The following is a 19238-nucleotide window of genomic DNA, read 5'->3' on the forward strand; positions in this document are numbered from 1 at the left end:
TTCTCAAATTCAAGCCAAGTCTTAAAGTTTTAAATCTCCATGAATTCGACCTAAATCTTCAAATTAAAAAGCTCTTCAAATTCGAGCAAAGTTTTTAAGTGAGAAAGCTCTTTAAATTCGAGCAAATCTTCAAATTGAAAGGCTCACAAAAATCGAGCAAAATCTTCAAATTAAAAAGCTCTTCAAATTCGAGCAAAGTTTTCAAGATGTAAAGCTCTTCAAATTTGAGCAAAGCCTTCAAGTTACAAAACTCACCAAAATCGAGCAAAGTCTTCAAAGTTGCAAAGCTCTTCAAATTCAAACAAAGTCTTCAAGATATAAAGCTCCTTAAGTTTGAGCAAACTCTTCAAGATGTAAAGCCTCCAAAATTGAGCAAAGTCTTCAAATTTTAATGCTCCTAAACATATGAGCCTAAACTGCAAGTTGTGAAGCTCCTCAGAACGTGAGCTAAATCTTCAAACCGACGCTCCTCAATACACGATCTTAAATTGCATGTTACCATGCTCCATATCCCACGACTTAAACTGTGTATTACTCCTTATTTGTACGAGTATAAATTGCATACAAAAAGGATTCACACTTTTTCTGAACTACGTTATGACTTGATCCTCTTCACAGAGGTACGTAGGGAGCTTAGAATCATAAATATTTTTTTAAAAAGAAAGGCGTGGCATGATGTGATCATCAAAATCAAACTTGGGGGAATCACATTGATTTTTTTTCAAATACAAAAGCATACATTGCAAAATGAAAGAAGACGATTCACGTCAAACTGGACAAGACATTTTATTGCCTCAATATTGTAAGATCTGATACATAAATACTAAATGCAATAGTATTGGTAAAAGGTTCGACACATGAGAAGTATTCTCCCTTGAAATACATCTAGCTACTATAGAGCCTCTTTGATGAGCTTCAAGAATACGAAAAACAAACTAAGTATGTGCCTTTGATGAATGAGCGATTTTCCTACAATGACTGCCTGAATAAAATTCTTTACAACAGATGGATCTTGGTGCATCAAGGGTCTTCTTACTCTGGTTGGGGGCATCGCTTACTTGCTTCGCATACTTACCAAGCTACAAAAAAAGGGATACCTTAATGTGTCTCGCAAGCCATAGGGAGGAGGCACTTCAAGTATGTCTCTAAGATGCAAAAGGATATTGTTCGATGTCAGATCTTGAAGGCTGAGGCACTCCATGTAACATGCCGCCACAAGCCGTGAGAAGGATGCTCCATGAACTTCTTCGCCAAGTTGCAAGAAAAAATCACACACGCCAAGGCTTGATGGATGAGAAGTGCCACACACCTCCTCACCTGCAAATGGGAGAGTGCTGATCATTTACTTCTTCGCCTGATCTAGGATAGAGAACTCGCCATGGACTTCTTCACCAAATTGCAAGAAGAGGACGCCATGTAACTCCTTCTAAGGCAGGGACGGAATGTGAGCCGTGATCATGGAGGTGGAAGACGGACACACTCGAGTGATTGTGTGTTTGCCAAAGCTCGACTGAAAAGGTGAATACACCAAACTGTTGTCCGCCAAAGCCTCGGCCGAAAATGTGAATGCGCAAAAGTTTTTCCCCTCTAATGCCACAAAGATGAGGAAGCTCCAAGCTTCGCCTCGCCAAACCTGCAAAAGAATAAGTATGCTGCCCAAAAGAAATCCTCTTGATTTCTGAGCTTGATTCAAAAAACTTATTGTGACTGGAAAAACGGGTAGTACTTCGAGTTTCATATGTGTTGTAGCTCTCGTATTCTTCTTTTCAACGGCACAAACAACTCGTGATTTGGACACTCCTATCTCGATACATGACATTTTTACCGAGATTGCACAAAGCTGTGAGGTCAGCAGGCCAAAAGCGTTGATCAAATTTAAAAGTTAATTCCATCCGATCCAGAAGGTGTTTGGAGGTGAAATTTTGATATGTTGTAGTCCTTTTATTCTAACATCAGTAGAATTAAGCGGCTTGTGATTTTAATATTCCTACAGCAAGATACTATTTTGTTGGTGAAGGCGCGCAAAGCTGAAGGAGCCAGCTGGTCAGAACTCGTCTCCTAACTTCTGACAAATATCTGGGAAGATCTATGGACATTCTGATTTTGATTTTTATGTATGTCCTAGTTCTAGAAGTCTAATTTTCGGAACCATATACCGCTCATGATTTTGACATTTCGACACCAAGATATGAATTTTTTGGTAAAGGCACGCAAAGCTGTAAAGTCGAGCGCAACAGCATCTGAAATGAAAATTCAAAAGAATACATGAGAAGCTACAGAAGGAATTTCGCCCCAAAATTTTGGTACGTTGAAGTATTTGAAGTGTAGTTTCAAAAAGATCAAACGGCTTGTATTTATGATTCTCCTACGACAAGATATGGTTATTTTCTCCACAGATGCGCAAAGATGGCTATCCTAGACAGCTTCTGCAGCGAACGAGAAAATATTTTGGAGCCCTCGGTGCCAACATCACGAAGCTTTTGGTCCTGTTTAATTGATCGGTGTTAACGACATGGAACTTTAATTCAGCAGCAAGTACCGGTATCAATGACATGACGCTCTAATACAGATGGTGAACATTGTGACATGCACTTCTCCACCAAATCTTGAAGGATGTAATGCCCCAAAGATTATTCCGTTAAAGCCGTGAACTTCTTCATTAAGTTGCAAGAAGTCATCCATGCCAAGACTCAATGGATAGGAAGTTCCATGCACCTCTTCTCCTGCAAAAAATATAGCGTTGATCATGTAATTCTTCACGTGATTTGTCATAGAGAACTCGCTATGCTCGTCGCCAAAGCTGCAAAAAGAAAAAAAGTATGATGCCCAAACAATCCTCCTGATTTTAGCGCTTGATTCAAAATTTTCTGTGACTGTATCAACTAGGGTAAAGCTTCAAGTTTTAAGCATGTTGTAGATCTCAGAGTCTTCTTTTGAATGTCACAAACGGCTCATGATTTGGACACTCTTATCTTGAGATATGAATTTTACGGCGAGAGCGCGCAAAGCTATAAGCTGAACGGTCCAGACGTGTAAATCAATTTAAGAACTTAATTCCAGTCAATCCAGAAAGACTTTGGCTGTGAATTTATGATATGTTGCGGTCCTCTGAGTCTAGTTTCAGTAGAATTAAACGGCTTGCAATTTGGGATCTCCTACAATAAGATATGAATTGTTTTCCACAGACGCACAAAGCCGATAACTCCAGGCAATTTCTGCAACCGAAAAAAGTACGTAAATAACTGATTCTTACAAAATAAAGAAAGAAGAGAATATCAAGAAAGCAAGATGAAGCCTAAGACCTTGTTTGAGGAATCTCAACTCTCTGTATGAGTTAATAATCCAAGGAGCCTTTGGATTCACACCAAAGAAGAGGTCAAAGCTGTGATGAGAAACTTCTTGAGGAACACCTCAATTTATAGTTTTTCTAGGCGGAGTTTCCCTTGTCATATAAGAATTTTACTTCTAAGCAATAGTCAATTCCTGATTGACTAGAAGTCTTTTATGGTAAAAAATATTTTGGATAGCCACTAAGCTGAAAAGGAACCAAAAGGCATCACGTGTGGGAGTTTGTATGAATCAAGGAAAATTAGGTTTGCCTACGAAATGAGAAATTGAGAACTCCTACCAAATTTGAAAGTTTTGACTTTGTCCTATATGGTATGGATTTTGACTTAGTAATGTGAAGTAAGCCATTTAATTAAGGGAGTAATTTTCATAAATGAAAAAAGGGGAGACCAACTTTCTTGCACTCAAAATGGAACTATTAAGCTACCCAAGATTGCAGACTCCGAGCAATTCACGTGAGTTGGGTTTAAGTTGCTTGGTCTTTACATTTGATTATTACAAGATCCAGTTAAAGGGCGAATGCAACTCCTTGCAAAAGAAATGGGTGCGTGCAGCAAGTTACTTATGTATGGCATGGAACATGAGTTTAACTCTTCTTTTCTTTTTTTTTCCGTACGAGGCACGCTCAAGAACTTCAAGTATACTACGAATTCATGTACCTCTTCCTAAGTAATTCGTGTTAGCTTGATTAATGTTATTCAAGTCTAGTATTTAAATAATGATTCAGAAGATCTGTCCGGGAAAAAGGGAGAAGTTCTCCAATCCACATGAGAAAGAAAATAATGTTATCTTTTACTGGTATACTTCAAGTCTCGCCTCTCATTTCAGCAAGCTTACACCCCGACAAACCTTGAAATAGAGGGCATTTGTAGACAATTAAAATTTTACTAAATTTAAATTCATAAGAAATTTGAATTTTATCATAAATTAAATATATATTAGTCCAAATAAATATCATGGGCTAATATAATTGGGTAAATTATTTAAATCCAATTAAATTGATTTAAATAAAGGTCCAATATACCATTGGGCTAGCCCATTAGTTGGTCTTCTATCAAATAGGTCGGCCCATGTGCCTCAAGCCTAATGACCCAATAGGGTTTTCTTGGAGGCTACTCCACCCCCACACCTATATAAAGGGGTCACATGAGAAGGCTAGAAGGACAATCAAGTAAGCAGAAGGAAAGGCTAAAGAAACTCCATCCATATCTACAAATCTTTTGTTCGTGATAACCCAACACCAAATTCTGATTCGTGACGACTTTCAAATTGGTTGTGACATACTAAAAAATTCGAAATCCGTCAAGTTCAAGATCAAGTTCTCAAGCTCTTGAACCATCATTCGTGAGGAGAAGAATCAGAGGACTACGTCTCTTTAAATTTGAGATATTTTAGAGATTGTAACCCCATCTTTAAAATCGGATATAATATTTGTCGCTATATTTCTTATCTATTATTATTTTTTAGTAGCGAAATTTAGTTGTTACAACATGAAAAATATTTTTGTGTAGTTTTTATATTATAATAACAATCAAATAAGAGATGTTTGTGTATTTGGTCACCGTCTAGTTGTGGGTGGGTTGGATGAGATGTACATCTATCTGGGTTGGGCCGTTTGCCAAAGGGAATTCACTAAATACTGAATGGCACTTTCAGCCATCGCCACTGTGACTCGTCACTATGGTCTCTGCTCACCACCCTCATTTTCTTCTTCTCCTTTGATTCACATTACGCGTACCAGAAAACTAGTCACCAGAATGTCTTCCTTTAAACCCAACTCACCGCCACCGCAAAACCAACCTTCGACTGAGAACAATCTCACGGCACCCTATGGCTCTTGGAAGTCACCCATCACTGCTGACATCGTCTCTGGCTCCAGCAAACGCTTCGGTGGCTTTGCAGTCGATTCAGTTGGTCATCTTTTCTGGCTAGAATCACGCCCTACAGAGTCCGGGTATATATCGTACTCAATTTTCGTTTGACTGTGGGTTTTATGTGAAGTTTGATTGTTTAATTATTACAATAAAGTTTGATTGTTTAATTATTACAATAACAATAACTCCAAACAAGTTGGTGTCGTGGTCGTTGACCATATTTCTCCATTTAAATTCACCTCAGGCAGAGTTTTTGCTTTTTGTGAGTTCAAAATTTGAATATGGAACTCATGTTTGCGTATTCGTGTTTATACCCCATAAAAAGATTGTGATATTTTCTTGTAAAGTTTGAATTTTTTTTCTTGGGCATTCATAACTTTCATACTGACTCATGTTTAAATCCCAAAAAACCAATAATTAATGTGATATTTTCTTGTGGGTTGTCGAGTTTATGAATTTACATTCTAAGGCATTCATAATCTGAAAGTCAAACTTATGTTTAGTGTCTTCTCGTTTAAACTTTCAACCCAAGAACCCTAAACTTTCTTGTGTTCTTTTATGTGGTTTGCATGTTGATATCTTATGCATTCTTAGTTTGCATATGAAACTCATGTTTACTGTTTAGTGTTTAAACCCCAAAGCCCATGATGATTTGTGATATTCATAAATTATATTTTTTGAGGATTTTTATGTAAAGTTTGATTTCTGATTGTATGCACTCATAATTGCATATGATGTTCCACACTAACAACACAAAGGGGTGGGTTGAGATAGAGGAGATCCCTTCATCCTTACCAGAGCTCTCAGGTTCGAGCCTGGGAAAGAAGAAATCAATGGTGGGGAGCCTTCCCCTTTATTGGGTCTATGTGGCGCGAATCCGAATTAATCGGACTAGTGGGTTCCAGATATCGGATGGTTAAACCAAAAGAAAATTGCATATGAAACTCATGTTTACTGTCTTTATGTTCAAACCAAATAGATTATGAAACTTTCTCTTGAGTTTTAATGTCAAGTTTGAATTTTTTATTATTATGCATTCTTGATTTGCATATGAAATTCATGTTTATTGTCTTCGCGCTTAAATCCAAAAACATAGAGCTTGTGATATTTTCTTGAGGGATTTTATGTAGAGTTTGAAACCTTAGTCTTATGCTCTCATAAGTTGCATTTGAAACTTATGTTTACTTTACTGTCATCATATTTAAACCCAAAACCCGTAAAGATTGTGATATTTTCTTGTGTTTATGTAAAGTTCGATATTTTGATTGTTCTGTGATCATAATTTGCATATGAAACTCATGTTTTGTCTTTGTGTCTAAACCCCAAAACCATAAAGTTTGTGACATTTTTCTTGTGGGTTCTGTGTGAATTTTGAGTTTTTCATTGTTATGATTCAGACGAGCGGTTATTGTGAAGGAACCAGGGAAACCAGGGGAAGACCCCGTAGATTTAACGCCTACGGATTTTGCTGTGAGGACGTTGGCTCAGGAGTATGGTGGTGGTGATTTTTATATATCAGGAGACTCTTTAATCTTCTCTAATTACAAGGATCAGAGACTTTATATACAGTCCATTTCGTCCACAGGTCTTTGCTGTTTTCCTTTGTTTTCTATGTCATCAAATGCAGTTGAATACGATTGTTTCCAATTCTTACCATTTTATATTATATTTAACATAAGCTTCAATGGAGATACAATTATGTTTATGTGCATATTTCGTTTGATTATTGACGGCTTGTTTACAAATTTCACCTATTATATCTGTCCATTTTAATGGTGATTATTAAATTTAGATAACCACAAAAAAAGGAAGAAAAAGAAACTCTCACAGGTAGTAAGTTGGTTCGTATTAATTTTGAAAATTTGAAGCTTTTTCATTTTAGCATATAGTTCATCATATTCACTATCACTATTCTCTTGGATGTTTCTCTTTAATTTGATCCCTGTTATTTTGGTACTAGATTCTGCTCCATTGCCACTCACTCCAGATTATGGTGGACAAAGTGTATGCTATGCTGATGGAGTGTTTGACTCTCGATTTAACCGTTATGTCACAGTGAGAGAAGGTTGGTTCTCAATATTCTTTATCCTTTTAAACTTTGCTTGATTCTCTAAATAATTTTATCCAAATCTTTGCTCCTTCTGTAGATCAACGTGAAAGTGGTATTAATGCGATTACCACAATTGTATCTGTCAATCTGAGCAATAACAACGCTCAAGGTGAGAATTTTGTCGGTGTCAGTTTATCATGATTCAATTTAAATTTGCCCTTGCTTAGATTGTTTTCTGTGTGAAGGCGAGCTAGAAAAGGCCAAAGAATGTTTATACACTGTGAAGGGATATTTCAATGTTTTCATATGGCCCCTTCCCTACCCTGGGCCAGATTTGTTGAACTGTACATGTGAATGGAATAGATAATCTTAGAGCCCGTTTGGACATAAGCATTTTTTCATTTTTTTCGAAAAATTTTCGTTGTTTTTTAAAATTATTGTTTGGCCATAAAATTTTCAATTTTCACTTGAAGATGAATTTTGGAATTTTTCGAAATTTTGAAAAGCTACAAAAAGCTTTTTTTCAAAATTTTCACTCAGTCACTCACAAAAATTCAAAAACAACCCAAAATTATATTTATGTCCAAACACAACTCTAATTTTCAAATACCATTTTACTTGAAAAACATTTCACTTTTTTTTTGGAATTTTACAATTCTTATGTCCAAACGCCCACTTAATATATTTCCGCTTGTCTGGCACATAAATGCAGAACCAAGGCTATTAGTTGGGGGCAATGACTTCTATGCTTCTCCTCGAATCGACCCCAAAGGGGAACGTATGGCATGGATTGAATGGGGTCACCCAAATATGCCATGGGACAGATCAGAGCTTTGGGTTGGCTATATATCAAACAATGGGTATGCCCCTAATAAATCTCTTGCTCTTTCTCATATACACGTGCATATACATGCACACATACACACAAACACAGATATACCTGCACAACCATAAGACACACTTCCACTCCTACCAACAAGGAGACACATTCACCTTGAGATGACATCCTGTTCATGCCTGTATAATTTATCACCATTTGCCAAATACAACAAAACAACTATGCCTCAGTCCCAAACAAGTTGAGGTCAGCGATATGAATCCTTTCATTTAGCTCAACTCATATCATCATCATTACCAAAATAAAATAAAAGTGCAAGTGAAAAAAAATATAATAATAATAGTGGAAATTTTTTACCAAGTCTAAAACTTGTTCGCAACTAGTAGGTATCACCTATATGGATTTTTCTCTTCCATTGGGCTTTATTTTTTGCTAAGTCTGCATTAATGCCAATGATTTGTGGATCTTTCGAGACAACTTCCTTCTATGCGAACCATTTGCCAAACTAACAAAAAATGAGTGCTGGTATATGAGGAACATCACTGCTTTTCTTCGACTTTCCCCTAGGGATGTGCAGAAACGCATTTGTGTTGCTGGCGGTGATCCTATTCTTGTGGAGTCTCCAACTGAACCCCGATGGTCTTCTCAAGGTATGCTTGAAGAAATTGCCAGCATATGCATAGTATAATTTTTACTTTATCCTTTTATGTTTCCAGATTAGTCTCGATAGAGAAATATTAGAAATCAGTTCCTGTGCTTGAGTGACTATTATTGGCCTTTGGTAACATAAATTGGAATTTGAGTCCTTTATATCTGAAAATGGGGCTTGGAGGGTCAAGCCTTTTGTTGTGGGAGAGACTGGGGCAAGTCCTGGACACTGAAGCATTGGAGAAGTTGGGGCAAGTCTTGGACACTGAAGCATAACTTATAACAAAGCGATCCAACCAATTTGGGGATGTTCCTGTTTATGTACACTCTGCAATTTGGACTAACTAAAGTTCTTCTTCAACAAACAAAGGAATGACTCTTCATTTTGTACAATTTTGGAAATGTTATTAGCTTTTAACTAATTCTTCATCTCATTTATCCAAGAAAGGTTGTAGAAAAAATGGTGTGTACTGTTGATCGATTTACAGTTAGAGCTAGTATTCTTTAGTATTTCTTATTCGCCTGCAAAAAGCTTCAGCAGTTTGATAATTGAGCCATGTTCTTTTGCTTTAAACAAGTACTCCCTCTGTTTCAAAAAGATTGTATTCGTTTGACTTGGCACAAACTTTAATAAGAAGAGAAGACTTTTGAGATATGTGGTCTTAAATAAGCCGTAGCATTTGTGTGGCTGTAAAGCTTTTGAAACTTGTGGTCTGAAACCTGTCACATCACTTGTGTGGCTATAAATGCTTCTTATTAAGGAAATGTTGAAAGGTGCTAATCTTATTGAAACAGATTAATATGGAAATTGTGCCAATCTTTTTGAAACAGAGGGAGTATTTAAATAAGCTTGTATTTTAGCTTGAGAGAACAAAGTAGACGACTCCACTGAGTTGGAACAATTTCTCCTGTTTTCCCAGTAAAATATAGTTCCCAACTTTTCTTTACTCAGTTTCTTTCACCTCCTCTATTGCTGCTCTCCGCCACTTCTCACAATGTTGAAAGGCTTTATTTTTCCTAATGCTGAACATTTTTCAAAAGCCTTAGCGGTCGTTTGGTACGCGGGATAAGGTGGGATAAGATGAGATAAAGTATGGTACTAAATTTATACCATGTTTGGTTGATGGTATAAATTTATCTCGGTATAATTTTGGGATAAAATTATACCGTCAACCAAACATGGTATAAGCTTAGTCCCAGACTTGATCCTGGATATCTCATCTTATCCCACCTTATCCCATCAAACTTGTTCCCACCTCTCAGGTGGGATAAATTAGTCTAGAGATATAATCCCAGGACTATAATCCGGGGATAATTTAGTCCGCGTACCAAACGACCTCTTAGTGTTTGCTTACTCGAACTGCTTCATACTTCGGCTGAGCATAAGCCAAAGTATGCCCAGAAATCCTATATTTTGCTCAATTTCACGTTGAAGTATCTCAATAATAGAAGAGGGGGCTTTCCTAAAAGCCATACAGCAGTAAAGCAGTAAATTCTGGAGGCCTAATTAGCCAACCTCTTTTCTGCCCAACTTCTCATCCTGTTATCTCATATTCACCAGAAATTGTGTAAGGAAATATGAGATTCTAAATTTATCTAAAAAAAATTATGAGATTCTAAATACTTGGTGGTTTCTGTCAACTTTGAGTAATTATAGATAGATATATGAAATATGATATAGATCTTCTATGTTACCTTACCTGATAAAAACAATGATGTAGATCGTGCAAAAAATTGTTATCTATTGTTTGTTTTTCCTTTTCAATCTTTAGTGAATAAATTGCCAACATATGCATTATATAAACCTTAAATTATCCTTTTCTGTTTCCAGAATTAGTCTCGATTGAGAAATATTATAAATCAGTTCTAATAAAAATCAGTTCTATTAAAAATGAGAGATCTATGCATGATTATCTGATATATGCTTCAACCTCAATTTCTCTATAAGGATTGTTTTTCCTTTTCAACTTTTACTCCACCAACTATTTTGGCTCTCAACTCTCACGAGTCGATATGTTTATGCATGCCTAAATGTCGATAAATATGTTGTTTCTTAACTATTTTTCTTCTTTTTAAAATGCTTTTTAATATCTTGTATCGATTTTACTACTTTATTAACAGAGATTTTAAATTTATTTGGTTTCAGCAGGCCACACCACAGAGATATCATTTTGAAATTTCACTTTCTCAAAGATATGTAGTTTACAACTTATATCAAATGCTAGAAAGATGTTGAAATGTTTGGTGATGCAAATTATTGCTCCTTTGAAGGGGTTCCTAGTTTAAAATAGATGTACTCTGATAATACCGAGTTCAATATGCCGTAGTATTCAACTGTAAGATTATGATTCCTACGATGTGATTTGGATTGTTTTATATGTTGTTTCATGATTAACTCTAGGCTTACAATATGCTAAGACTGGTTTCTTAACATGTTCCTTGCATTGCTTTGCTATGCTTGGGGTGCAGGAGAACTATTCTTTGTAACTGACAGGAAAAGTGGGTTTTGGAATATCTACAAATGGGTAAGTCCTCATCTCATGTGATGTCATACTGATTAAATATTTTGCCATCTGTTGTATATTTATTATACTAGTCTTAGGGTACGCGCGTGTTCCCCATGTCAATAAGTAAATAATATTTATAAATCACATAATAAAAATAAAAATAAAATGTATAACTTTCTAAAAATATATATGTTGATCCCAAATCTATATCTTTTTTTATGTCGCCGGCTCACTACTACGGTAGAAAATTACCGATAATTGACTTTGAGTAACTTATGATATTATTTTTTTTTAAAAAGATTAAACTTATGTGTATACTTACAATGAATAAACATATTATAATGTGATCACATTTCATTTCAAAACGTTTTTTGTGCGGATATAGACCTTAAATCAAATTCCATTCAAAATTATCAGTCTAATTTCAGTTAAATTTTTGTTGATTTTAAAGTTCTAAATATTAGGCAAATTCTTCAATACAAATATGTAAAAAAATTAAATGTAGACTTATTTTTGAAGAAATAATTTAATTTTTAATAGGTATAAAAGTTAATATTTCGATCAACTTTAATTATGTGACAATTAACTGTATATAACTCATTCTACAAACTTTTAGGTTGTTAGATGTGTTAAATATTTATGTTTTTTTGTTATATTTAATTTTTTGATAAGTTTTTAGATAGAATTATTTTCTAGAACATCAACATTTATTTTTATTCTTTGTGAACATTTATTTTAACAAAAAAAAATGCTCGTTGTTTAGGGTTCATGATATATTTGGATTTGTTAGTATCTAGAGGAAGAAACTGCTCATAATTATGAAGTTAATTATGTCTATCTAACATGTGGGATTTTTTTTTTTTTAAGAATTAAGATTATTTATGCTATGTCGTGATGTTTTAGAAGACTTTTTAGGGTTTATGGAGGGAAAAGTTTCACGCTATAGGATAGTAGGGATTGGAAGTTTGCATAGGAATCCTAGCGAGAACACACTTAAAATAGGTTATCCCTTGTGTCCTAAAAAAAATAGTTTTCCTAATAAATATACAAGTTTAGTCCTAAATATTAGGAAAATAAATAAATGTCTATTCCTAAGTATTAAGAAAATAATTTAAATGACTATATTGTCTAGCGTAAACTCTATTTTAGAAGGGTAAAAAAGGCGAACGATATTTCGCTAAGGGCCGTCGTGCTTTTAATATAGTATATATATACATCTTCTGTTGTGCCTAATGTCTCAAGGTGAACTTCTTATATCTATCTTCTGTCTTGTCTAGTGGCTGAACTTGAACTTCTTTTCTGGGGTATGATTGGAACTAGCTGCTTAAACACTTTCTTAATAATGATCTCATCTTCTTTGAGTTCTAAGCCTAAACATGTTTACTTTTTCTCTTTACTTCCATCTGACCCTAGTGTTTTTGACTTGTTAAAGTTGTGGATACTTGGCAGATGTTGCATTCTCGCATTGAATTCCATGGCATTACAAACTGTAGGGAACCTTCAGTCTGGCCCTTTATTAACCACATTCTTGTTAGAGAAGTTGTGAAGTCGCATTAATAAAACATTGAAATGGTTAAAACTCTGATGTTTTCAGGTTTAAGCTTTTTCATTTAACTAGATTCTGCAGTTTTAAGAATATAAAAGATATGATTTCTAAATTGTCCACCAACTCTACCTTAGTCCTTATCATTTAGCTTTTAACAGAAATTACCTTAATCTCCACATAAATGTGTCACTTTCAATTCCTCCTTTGAACCACCAATTTAGATGGAAAATGTAAAGCATGTTACTTGTACATGGCTTTTTGCATGATAAAAATGAGAGAGAAATCACCTTACCCTTTCCATGCTAATCTTAATCCCACTTTAGGGACCCCATATGCCAAAAGGTTAATCCAAAGTGATGCAATACAGAGTGAAAGTGAAAAAGAAACACAATCTTTGCTTATTTCAATACCTGCACAGCTTGCCTGTCAATTTTCATGTTATTTTATGGTGCTGGATATTGGCTCTGGAATACGTATCAAAGATTCACCATTTATGTGGAAAAACAATGAAATTATCTGTGACACTTTCTTGTTACTGTCTTTGGCGTCGAGCTTGTGCTTGTACTTGAGACAGTAGACTTGATTGGCCTGTTTTATTTTTTTGACAGGTAGAATCTTATAACGAGGTGTTACCAGTTTACTCCCTCGATGCTGAGTTTACAAGACCCTTATGGATATTTGGGATGAAGTCTTATGACTTTCTTGAGTACCACAGCCAAAATACTTTAATTGCCTGCAGTTACAGGTCAAGCTGATAAGTAGTTTGCTATTTTAAATTTTTGTTGTGTATCATGATATTTGAAACTTATAATGCTTTTATGCTGATTGCTTTGGTGACAAAGGAGTTCTTTATATGGTGTCTCGCTTCCCCCTTTCTCCTGACTCAGGGAAAGAGAACTGTTCTGGAGGAAAATTGATGTAGTTTATCTTATCTAGTTAGAAAAAATATGTGCAGGGAGAATGGGAAGTCATATCTCGGAGTTCTGGATGTTACCCAGGGCAAAATATCAGTGCTTGACATTCCTTTCACAGATATAAACAACATTGTAAGATCTTACTAGCATAAGATGTAGTTGCTGCATTTAATATCCTTTATGGGTTTTTACTCTTGCGCTGGTCTTGATAAATACCCTTATCAACCTAAACAGACTTCTGGGGTTCATAGCTTGTATGTGGAAGGATCATCTGCTGTTCATCCATCGTCAATAGCTAAGGTTCTGCCCTCCAATCTTCTACTCAAAATTTAGACAGACCTTCTGGTTGCTTGAAATTTTAAAAACAGTATTTAAATATCTGTTCCAGATCATTCCTTTAGCATTTTTTCTGTTATTTTTGCAGATTACTTTGGATGATCAGAGAACAAAAGTAATTGATTTCAAGATTATGTGGTCGTCATCATCTATTAGTGAGATGTATACGTCGTACTACAGTTGGCCGGAGTTGATGAAGTTCCCAACAGATATCCCGGGTCAAAGTGCATATGCATACTTTTATCCACCGACAAACCCCAACTATCAAGCCAGTCACGGAGAAAAACCTCCATTGCTCATGCGAAGTCATGGTTATTTTTCCCCTCATTAGAACTGCTTATGCTCGATAGCTTATCTTTGTTAAAAAACTGAGATTAGTTGGTTTCTGTATGAGATGTGAATGTTTATTTTACGATGATACAGGAGGTCCTACAGCTGAAGCACGGGGATGCTTAAATCTTAGTGTTCAATATTGGACCAGTCGTGGTTGGGCATATGTGGATGTGAATTATGGTGGAAGCACTGGTACTCCAATGGCCCTTTGACTCCTTCCATCTTTGTCTTGCTATTCTTTCTATACTGTTTCTTGAGTAGGGGACTATTTTGAGAGTTTCAACTTTTTGAGGGAACATCGTTTCCTGCTTTTATTGACTGATAATCAGAACTTTATAGATATGTATAAAGGAAAATATACGAAATAAAAGAATTCAGTACTTTATATTGGTAGAAAAAGCAGAGAAAGCGGCCAAAGGATCAGGATGGAGTAGAACAAAGTGGTAGACTAGTTAGCTACTATTAAGTCGGTTAATATTCTCTTGTCTTTGGCTCATATGAAGGTTATGGCAGAGAATATCGAGAGAGACTGTTGGGAAAATGGGGAATTGTGGATGTCAACGACTGTTGCAATTGTACCAAGTTTTTGGTAACATCAGTACTAATTCTCTTATATTCCTTTAATGCTGCTATAGATTTTGTAAGTCATGGTAAATTAGTTTGTTCGTTCAGGTTGACAGTGGAAGGGTTGACGGTGAAAGACTTTGTATTACAGGGAGTTCAGCTGGTGGTTATACAACATTAGCTGCACTAGCATTTAAAGATGTTTTCAAGGCTGGAGCTTCCTTGTATGGTGTGAGTGAATCAAAAAGTTTGTTTTTGATAAGTAATATTGTATTCACATATCTTGTGTGCTCTTGCACTTGCAACCTTAAACTGATCATAAAAATATGATACTTTAAGTTAAGGTTAGTGCCTTTATGTGGTATTCTGTTATCTTAGATGATGATCTTTGTGTGGAAAAGCATGTGATTGATTAATTAGACACACGGATCAGGCATCAGTTTGGTTCATATGTCTACTTGTATAACTCAAAGCTCCTCAAGTATCAAATCCATTTTTTTAGTTTCAGTGCTTTATGCCCTCATCTTTTGTTAATCAGATTGGTGATCTGCAATTGCTGAGAGCAGAAACTCACAAGTTCGAATCTCACTATATTGACAATCTAGTTGGTAATAACCAAATCGATAAATGTTGACAATACATTTGCTTAAAGTCTTTCCCCTGATCTATGTTGATCTATATGTGTTGAGCCTTTTTTAATCATTGCAGGGGATGAGAAGGCATATTTTGAGAGGTCGCCAATCAATTTCGTAAATCGCTTTTCCAGTCCCATTATTTTATTTCAAGGACTGGAGGACAAGGCAAGCACAGCTTTCCCCTTTTAATGTCATAATTCTCCTGTCTGTGTCATTTTTTTATTGAAGAATTATCTACATAAATCTTTCCCCCCAATTTTCTGTTCCCCATATATTTGACAATCCTCCTTTAGTCGTGGGCGAACTCGCTCTCTCATATTTACGCTTTCTTTGGATATACTTCTGTATTTTATGCATGGAGTTGGTCTAGTAAACATGTCAGAAAGAGTACGTGCTTAAACCTTTTATTCATGTTCATTGAGACTAAGTAAGCATGTATCCGGAAAAATTGTTTTGATGCAATAGCATTCACTTGATAAATGGAGCTTGCACCGAACTCTGGTGCATGGTTTTTTTGCCTTGTCCATCATAAGTGTTGGATATTTGGCTAGTATAGTTGCATCTTTAAAACAGCTAAAAAGTATTGCCTCTTCTTTAAACAACATGATGATGGGAAGGAGAGTAATCAAGCAATCACCTCTGTTTGTAATGACTGTTGCTTGTTGGTAGAATTAAGTTTTTAGCTCCTGTTGCAGGTCGTTTCCCCTGATCAAGCACGCAAAATCTACCAGGCATTGAAGGAGAAAGGGTTGCCTGTTGCACTTGTTGAATATGAAGGAGAACAGCATGGTTTCCGTAGGGTATGCATCATTTTCCAGACTTGGGGATATATTTGTCTGTCCGCCTTGGAGGAATTTAGCTGATTTCTTTCGTCATATGCAGGCTGAAAATATTAAATTCACCCTTGAACAACAAATGGTGTTCTTTGCGCGTTTAGTGGGACATTTTGAAGTAGCAGATGAAATTACTCCTGTCAAAATTGATAATTTTGATTGAGGTATACGACTCCTGAATGGTCTGTACCATAGAGTTGTTCAATACAATTGCCATAACTAAGGAAAAAGTTGATGACGGAGAGAGAGAAGCAGCCGTTTGATTTAATTATAGGTTATACTTTTAGGGAAACATTTTTGTTTAATAACATCATCAAGATTTGCTGATCAAAGAAACTAGAACATCGTCAAGCGCACAGAACACTTGGAGTTTGCTCTTGACAGATTGCTTAATGTGGCAGTAAGCCTTCAGGGAGAAGAATTGTGACCCACCCCACCCACCCTATGGGTTTGGCTGTGGATTGCTGGATGTATTTTCTCTTTTCTGAGTGAGTCTTCTTCTTCTCTCTTTAGCTTTGATACCACGTGAAATGAGAAATCTTATTGAATTGGTTAGAAGCCTAATCCCAGAAGCCTCCTATAAAAAATTGTACACAACATAAAATGTGGATAAGTTTCTTAGTGATCGGGTTCTTATAACAGCTGTGAAATTCTTAACGAAAGATTTGATAACAACTAGTCTGAGACTTTTAAAAAAGTAACTCACGTTTCTGCATTTCTAGTCGAGTGGATAATATGGAAGACGGATCGTAAGTGGAACAATAAGGGATGAGAAGCCAGTTCATACGTTTTTTGTAGTACTAAGGCAAGGAAAAAGAGGTTTCTGAATTTATTGTTCAGCTTTGGTCTAAAAGGTAATTCTACTTCATTTTTTTGAGAGGCTTTTCTTTGACTATGATTTTGAAAGCCTGAAAAAAAGTTAAATGCGTACATTTGCAATTTGATGGTTCAGATGATTTTCAATGTTTGTCTCTGCCTGAAGAGCTGGAAAGAAACAGTAGTTGTTCAACAAAGAAATAAATTTTCCTTTTTATATCTTGTAAGTCGGAAAAGGTCTGTGTTTGTCTCGTAGAATTCCAGCCTGAGAGTAATTCTGAATCATATAACCTTTTTCTAGAAGAATTTGGACGTACAGTCCGGAACCAATTCACGCTGGAGCAAGTACACAATTTGCTGACAACTAGGATAGTATTGTGGCAGTTTGGACCTTTTCCTTGGAAAATTTATGTTTGATGAAGAACCATCGAATTTTGAATTGATCCTGGTCCTAGATGATAATTCCTACTTCTTACTTCTCAAGGAAAAATTGAAGTTTGCGTTTTATCTTTTACTTCTTTCTCTCTGGCGATTGCGTTTCTATATGTACTAACCTTTTTGCACACTTCATCGTTCACATTATTATTATTATTATTATTGATACTTATTGTCGTTTTAAATTTTCTTTTCTAGTTAGAATAATGTTGGAGTAACCGGGGAAAGGAAAGTAGGAACTAATTGCATCTTTTGCTTCACACATGTATAATAACTTATTTTAAAATATCACAAGTGCATGAAAAAAAGGTTTGGCCAGATGCACCGCAACAAATCGAAGAAGTCATGTTATTGCGTATTGGCATGTTTAAATGCTTGGTGACTGCCTAAAAACAAGATAGCAACAATGGCGTAAAGGAGCATGTCCAGACGAGGAAAGAGTTGTGTGGAAGATACAAGTCACAGTTTAGTTTTTGGTTTCGGAGAGGGACCCCTTTGGCACTTGTGATGCTGCCTGCATATCTGTGGCATTGCCACGCTATTTAGACAACACATATAGCACACTTATGAATTACTATTAGAGATGATGTCTTGCATATTCAAAGACTACTTGAGAATGAATACTTAAACAACTCAATGGCCTATAGGCTTGGATTTAACAAGAGTTGGGCTTGGTTTGACTTGATTCACTTTGTCAAAATTCAAATCAGCTTGAAGTCAAATCTTGGCTCGGTCTGCCTCCGGCAAAGCTTGGTTCAATTCGATTTTGCTCCCTTGGATCGTAGAGTCTTGTTGTACAAAGTAAATTAGTAATTAGTTAACTTAAATATTAATATATTAATTTAATAATTGGAAATTTGTTTGGTAATAGCAACTCTTATAAAATGTAATTTTGTTATTCTTTATGCAGAACAACAAATTTTCGTCAGATGGTAACTTGAACTATTTTCTGGTGAGATGAAATGTAATTAAAAAAAATAAATTTAATAAGTCGAATTATTATCGAAATTTGATTAAGCGCATTTTTTTTTATCACTGATTTAACTTTTGGTTTAGAATTTTTCCTTTATATCATATACTCTGTTTAATAGCTAGTATTCGAATGTAATCTATAAATTAAAATTTATTTCAAAGTAATTCAATTACATTTGAATTCAATTATCAATCTAAAGTACTGCTTTGTATAGTTTATCATTAATTTAATTTTTTCTACAAGTATAGCCACACATGAGAAAAAAGAATTTGGTTAAAATTTGTTCGCGTCATGTCAACATTCGGATTGAAGCAGAAATCAAAAGAAGATGATATAGGGTTTTGAATAGAGAAGAAGAAAGAGTTGAGAGAAAGTATTTTTTTATTTTGCGTGAAAAAATTATAATCGTCCATCTATTCTAGAATATCCAATCCTTTATATACATTAGGCAAGGACCCGAAATCTAAATGAATAAACCGATACAAATAATTACTAATCTATACAAAGGCCCAAGTTAGTAGCCCATGTCTTCATATCAGGTTGAGCCTTCTCCAATTAGTCTTTCCATGTAAAGTAGGAGGTCCAACA

At 35.4% G+C, this 19238-nt stretch overlaps 1 protein-coding gene across 3 annotated transcripts; it reads left to right on the forward strand.

Annotated features, from left to right (window-relative positions):
* The first annotated feature begins 4912 nt into the window (after window positions 1-4912).
* Window positions 4913-18362, forward strand: LOC104117602 (dipeptidyl-peptidase 5-like). 3 transcript variants are annotated; one of them, XR_011411807.1, is made up of 19 exons: window positions 4915-5302; window positions 6620-6807; window positions 7183-7287; window positions 7370-7441; window positions 7985-8132; window positions 8678-8760; window positions 11228-11283; window positions 13420-13556; window positions 13767-13857; window positions 13960-14025; window positions 14150-14372; window positions 14485-14586; window positions 14898-14983; window positions 15067-15189; window positions 15497-15566; window positions 15667-15758; window positions 16289-16393; window positions 16476-16914; window positions 17973-18362. XR_011411807.1 is itself a non-coding variant. In XM_009628673.4 (18 exons), exons 1-18 carry the CDS (start codon window positions 4992-4994, stop codon window positions 16587-16589), a joined length of 2172 nt encoding a protein of 723 aa, XP_009626968.1. In that variant the 5' UTR covers window positions 4915-4991; the 3' UTR covers window positions 16590-16990. The 3 variants fall into 3 exon arrangements, 2 of the variants coding, with proteins under 2 accessions (XP_070044016.1, XP_009626968.1); XM_009628673.4 differs by lacking the exon at window positions 17973-18362 and having other exon boundaries at window positions 16476-16990; XM_070187915.1 differs by lacking the exons at window positions 15497-15566; window positions 16476-16914; window positions 17973-18362 and having other exon boundaries at window positions 4913-5302; window positions 16289-16316.
* Window positions 18363-19238: the final 876 nt, after the last annotated feature.

Source organism: Nicotiana tomentosiformis, chromosome 11, assembly GCF_000390325.3.
Source record: "Nicotiana tomentosiformis chromosome 11, ASM39032v3, whole genome shotgun sequence".
NCBI classification, from domain to species: Eukaryota; Viridiplantae; Streptophyta; class Magnoliopsida; order Solanales; family Solanaceae; genus Nicotiana; species Nicotiana tomentosiformis.

Coding starts and splice junctions, on each gene's coding strand:
- LOC104117602 (XM_009628673.4), top strand. CDS start 4,992: ATGGCACTTTCAGCCATCGCCACTGTGACTCGTCACTATGGTCTCTGC. Junction 13,858..13,959: donor TCACAGATATAAACAACATT/GTAAGATCTTAC, acceptor CAACCTAAACAG/ACTTCTGGGGTTCATAGCTT. Junction 14,026..14,149: donor ATCCATCGTCAATAGCTAAG/GTTCTGCCCTCC, acceptor TTATTTTTGCAG/ATTACTTTGGATGATCAGAG.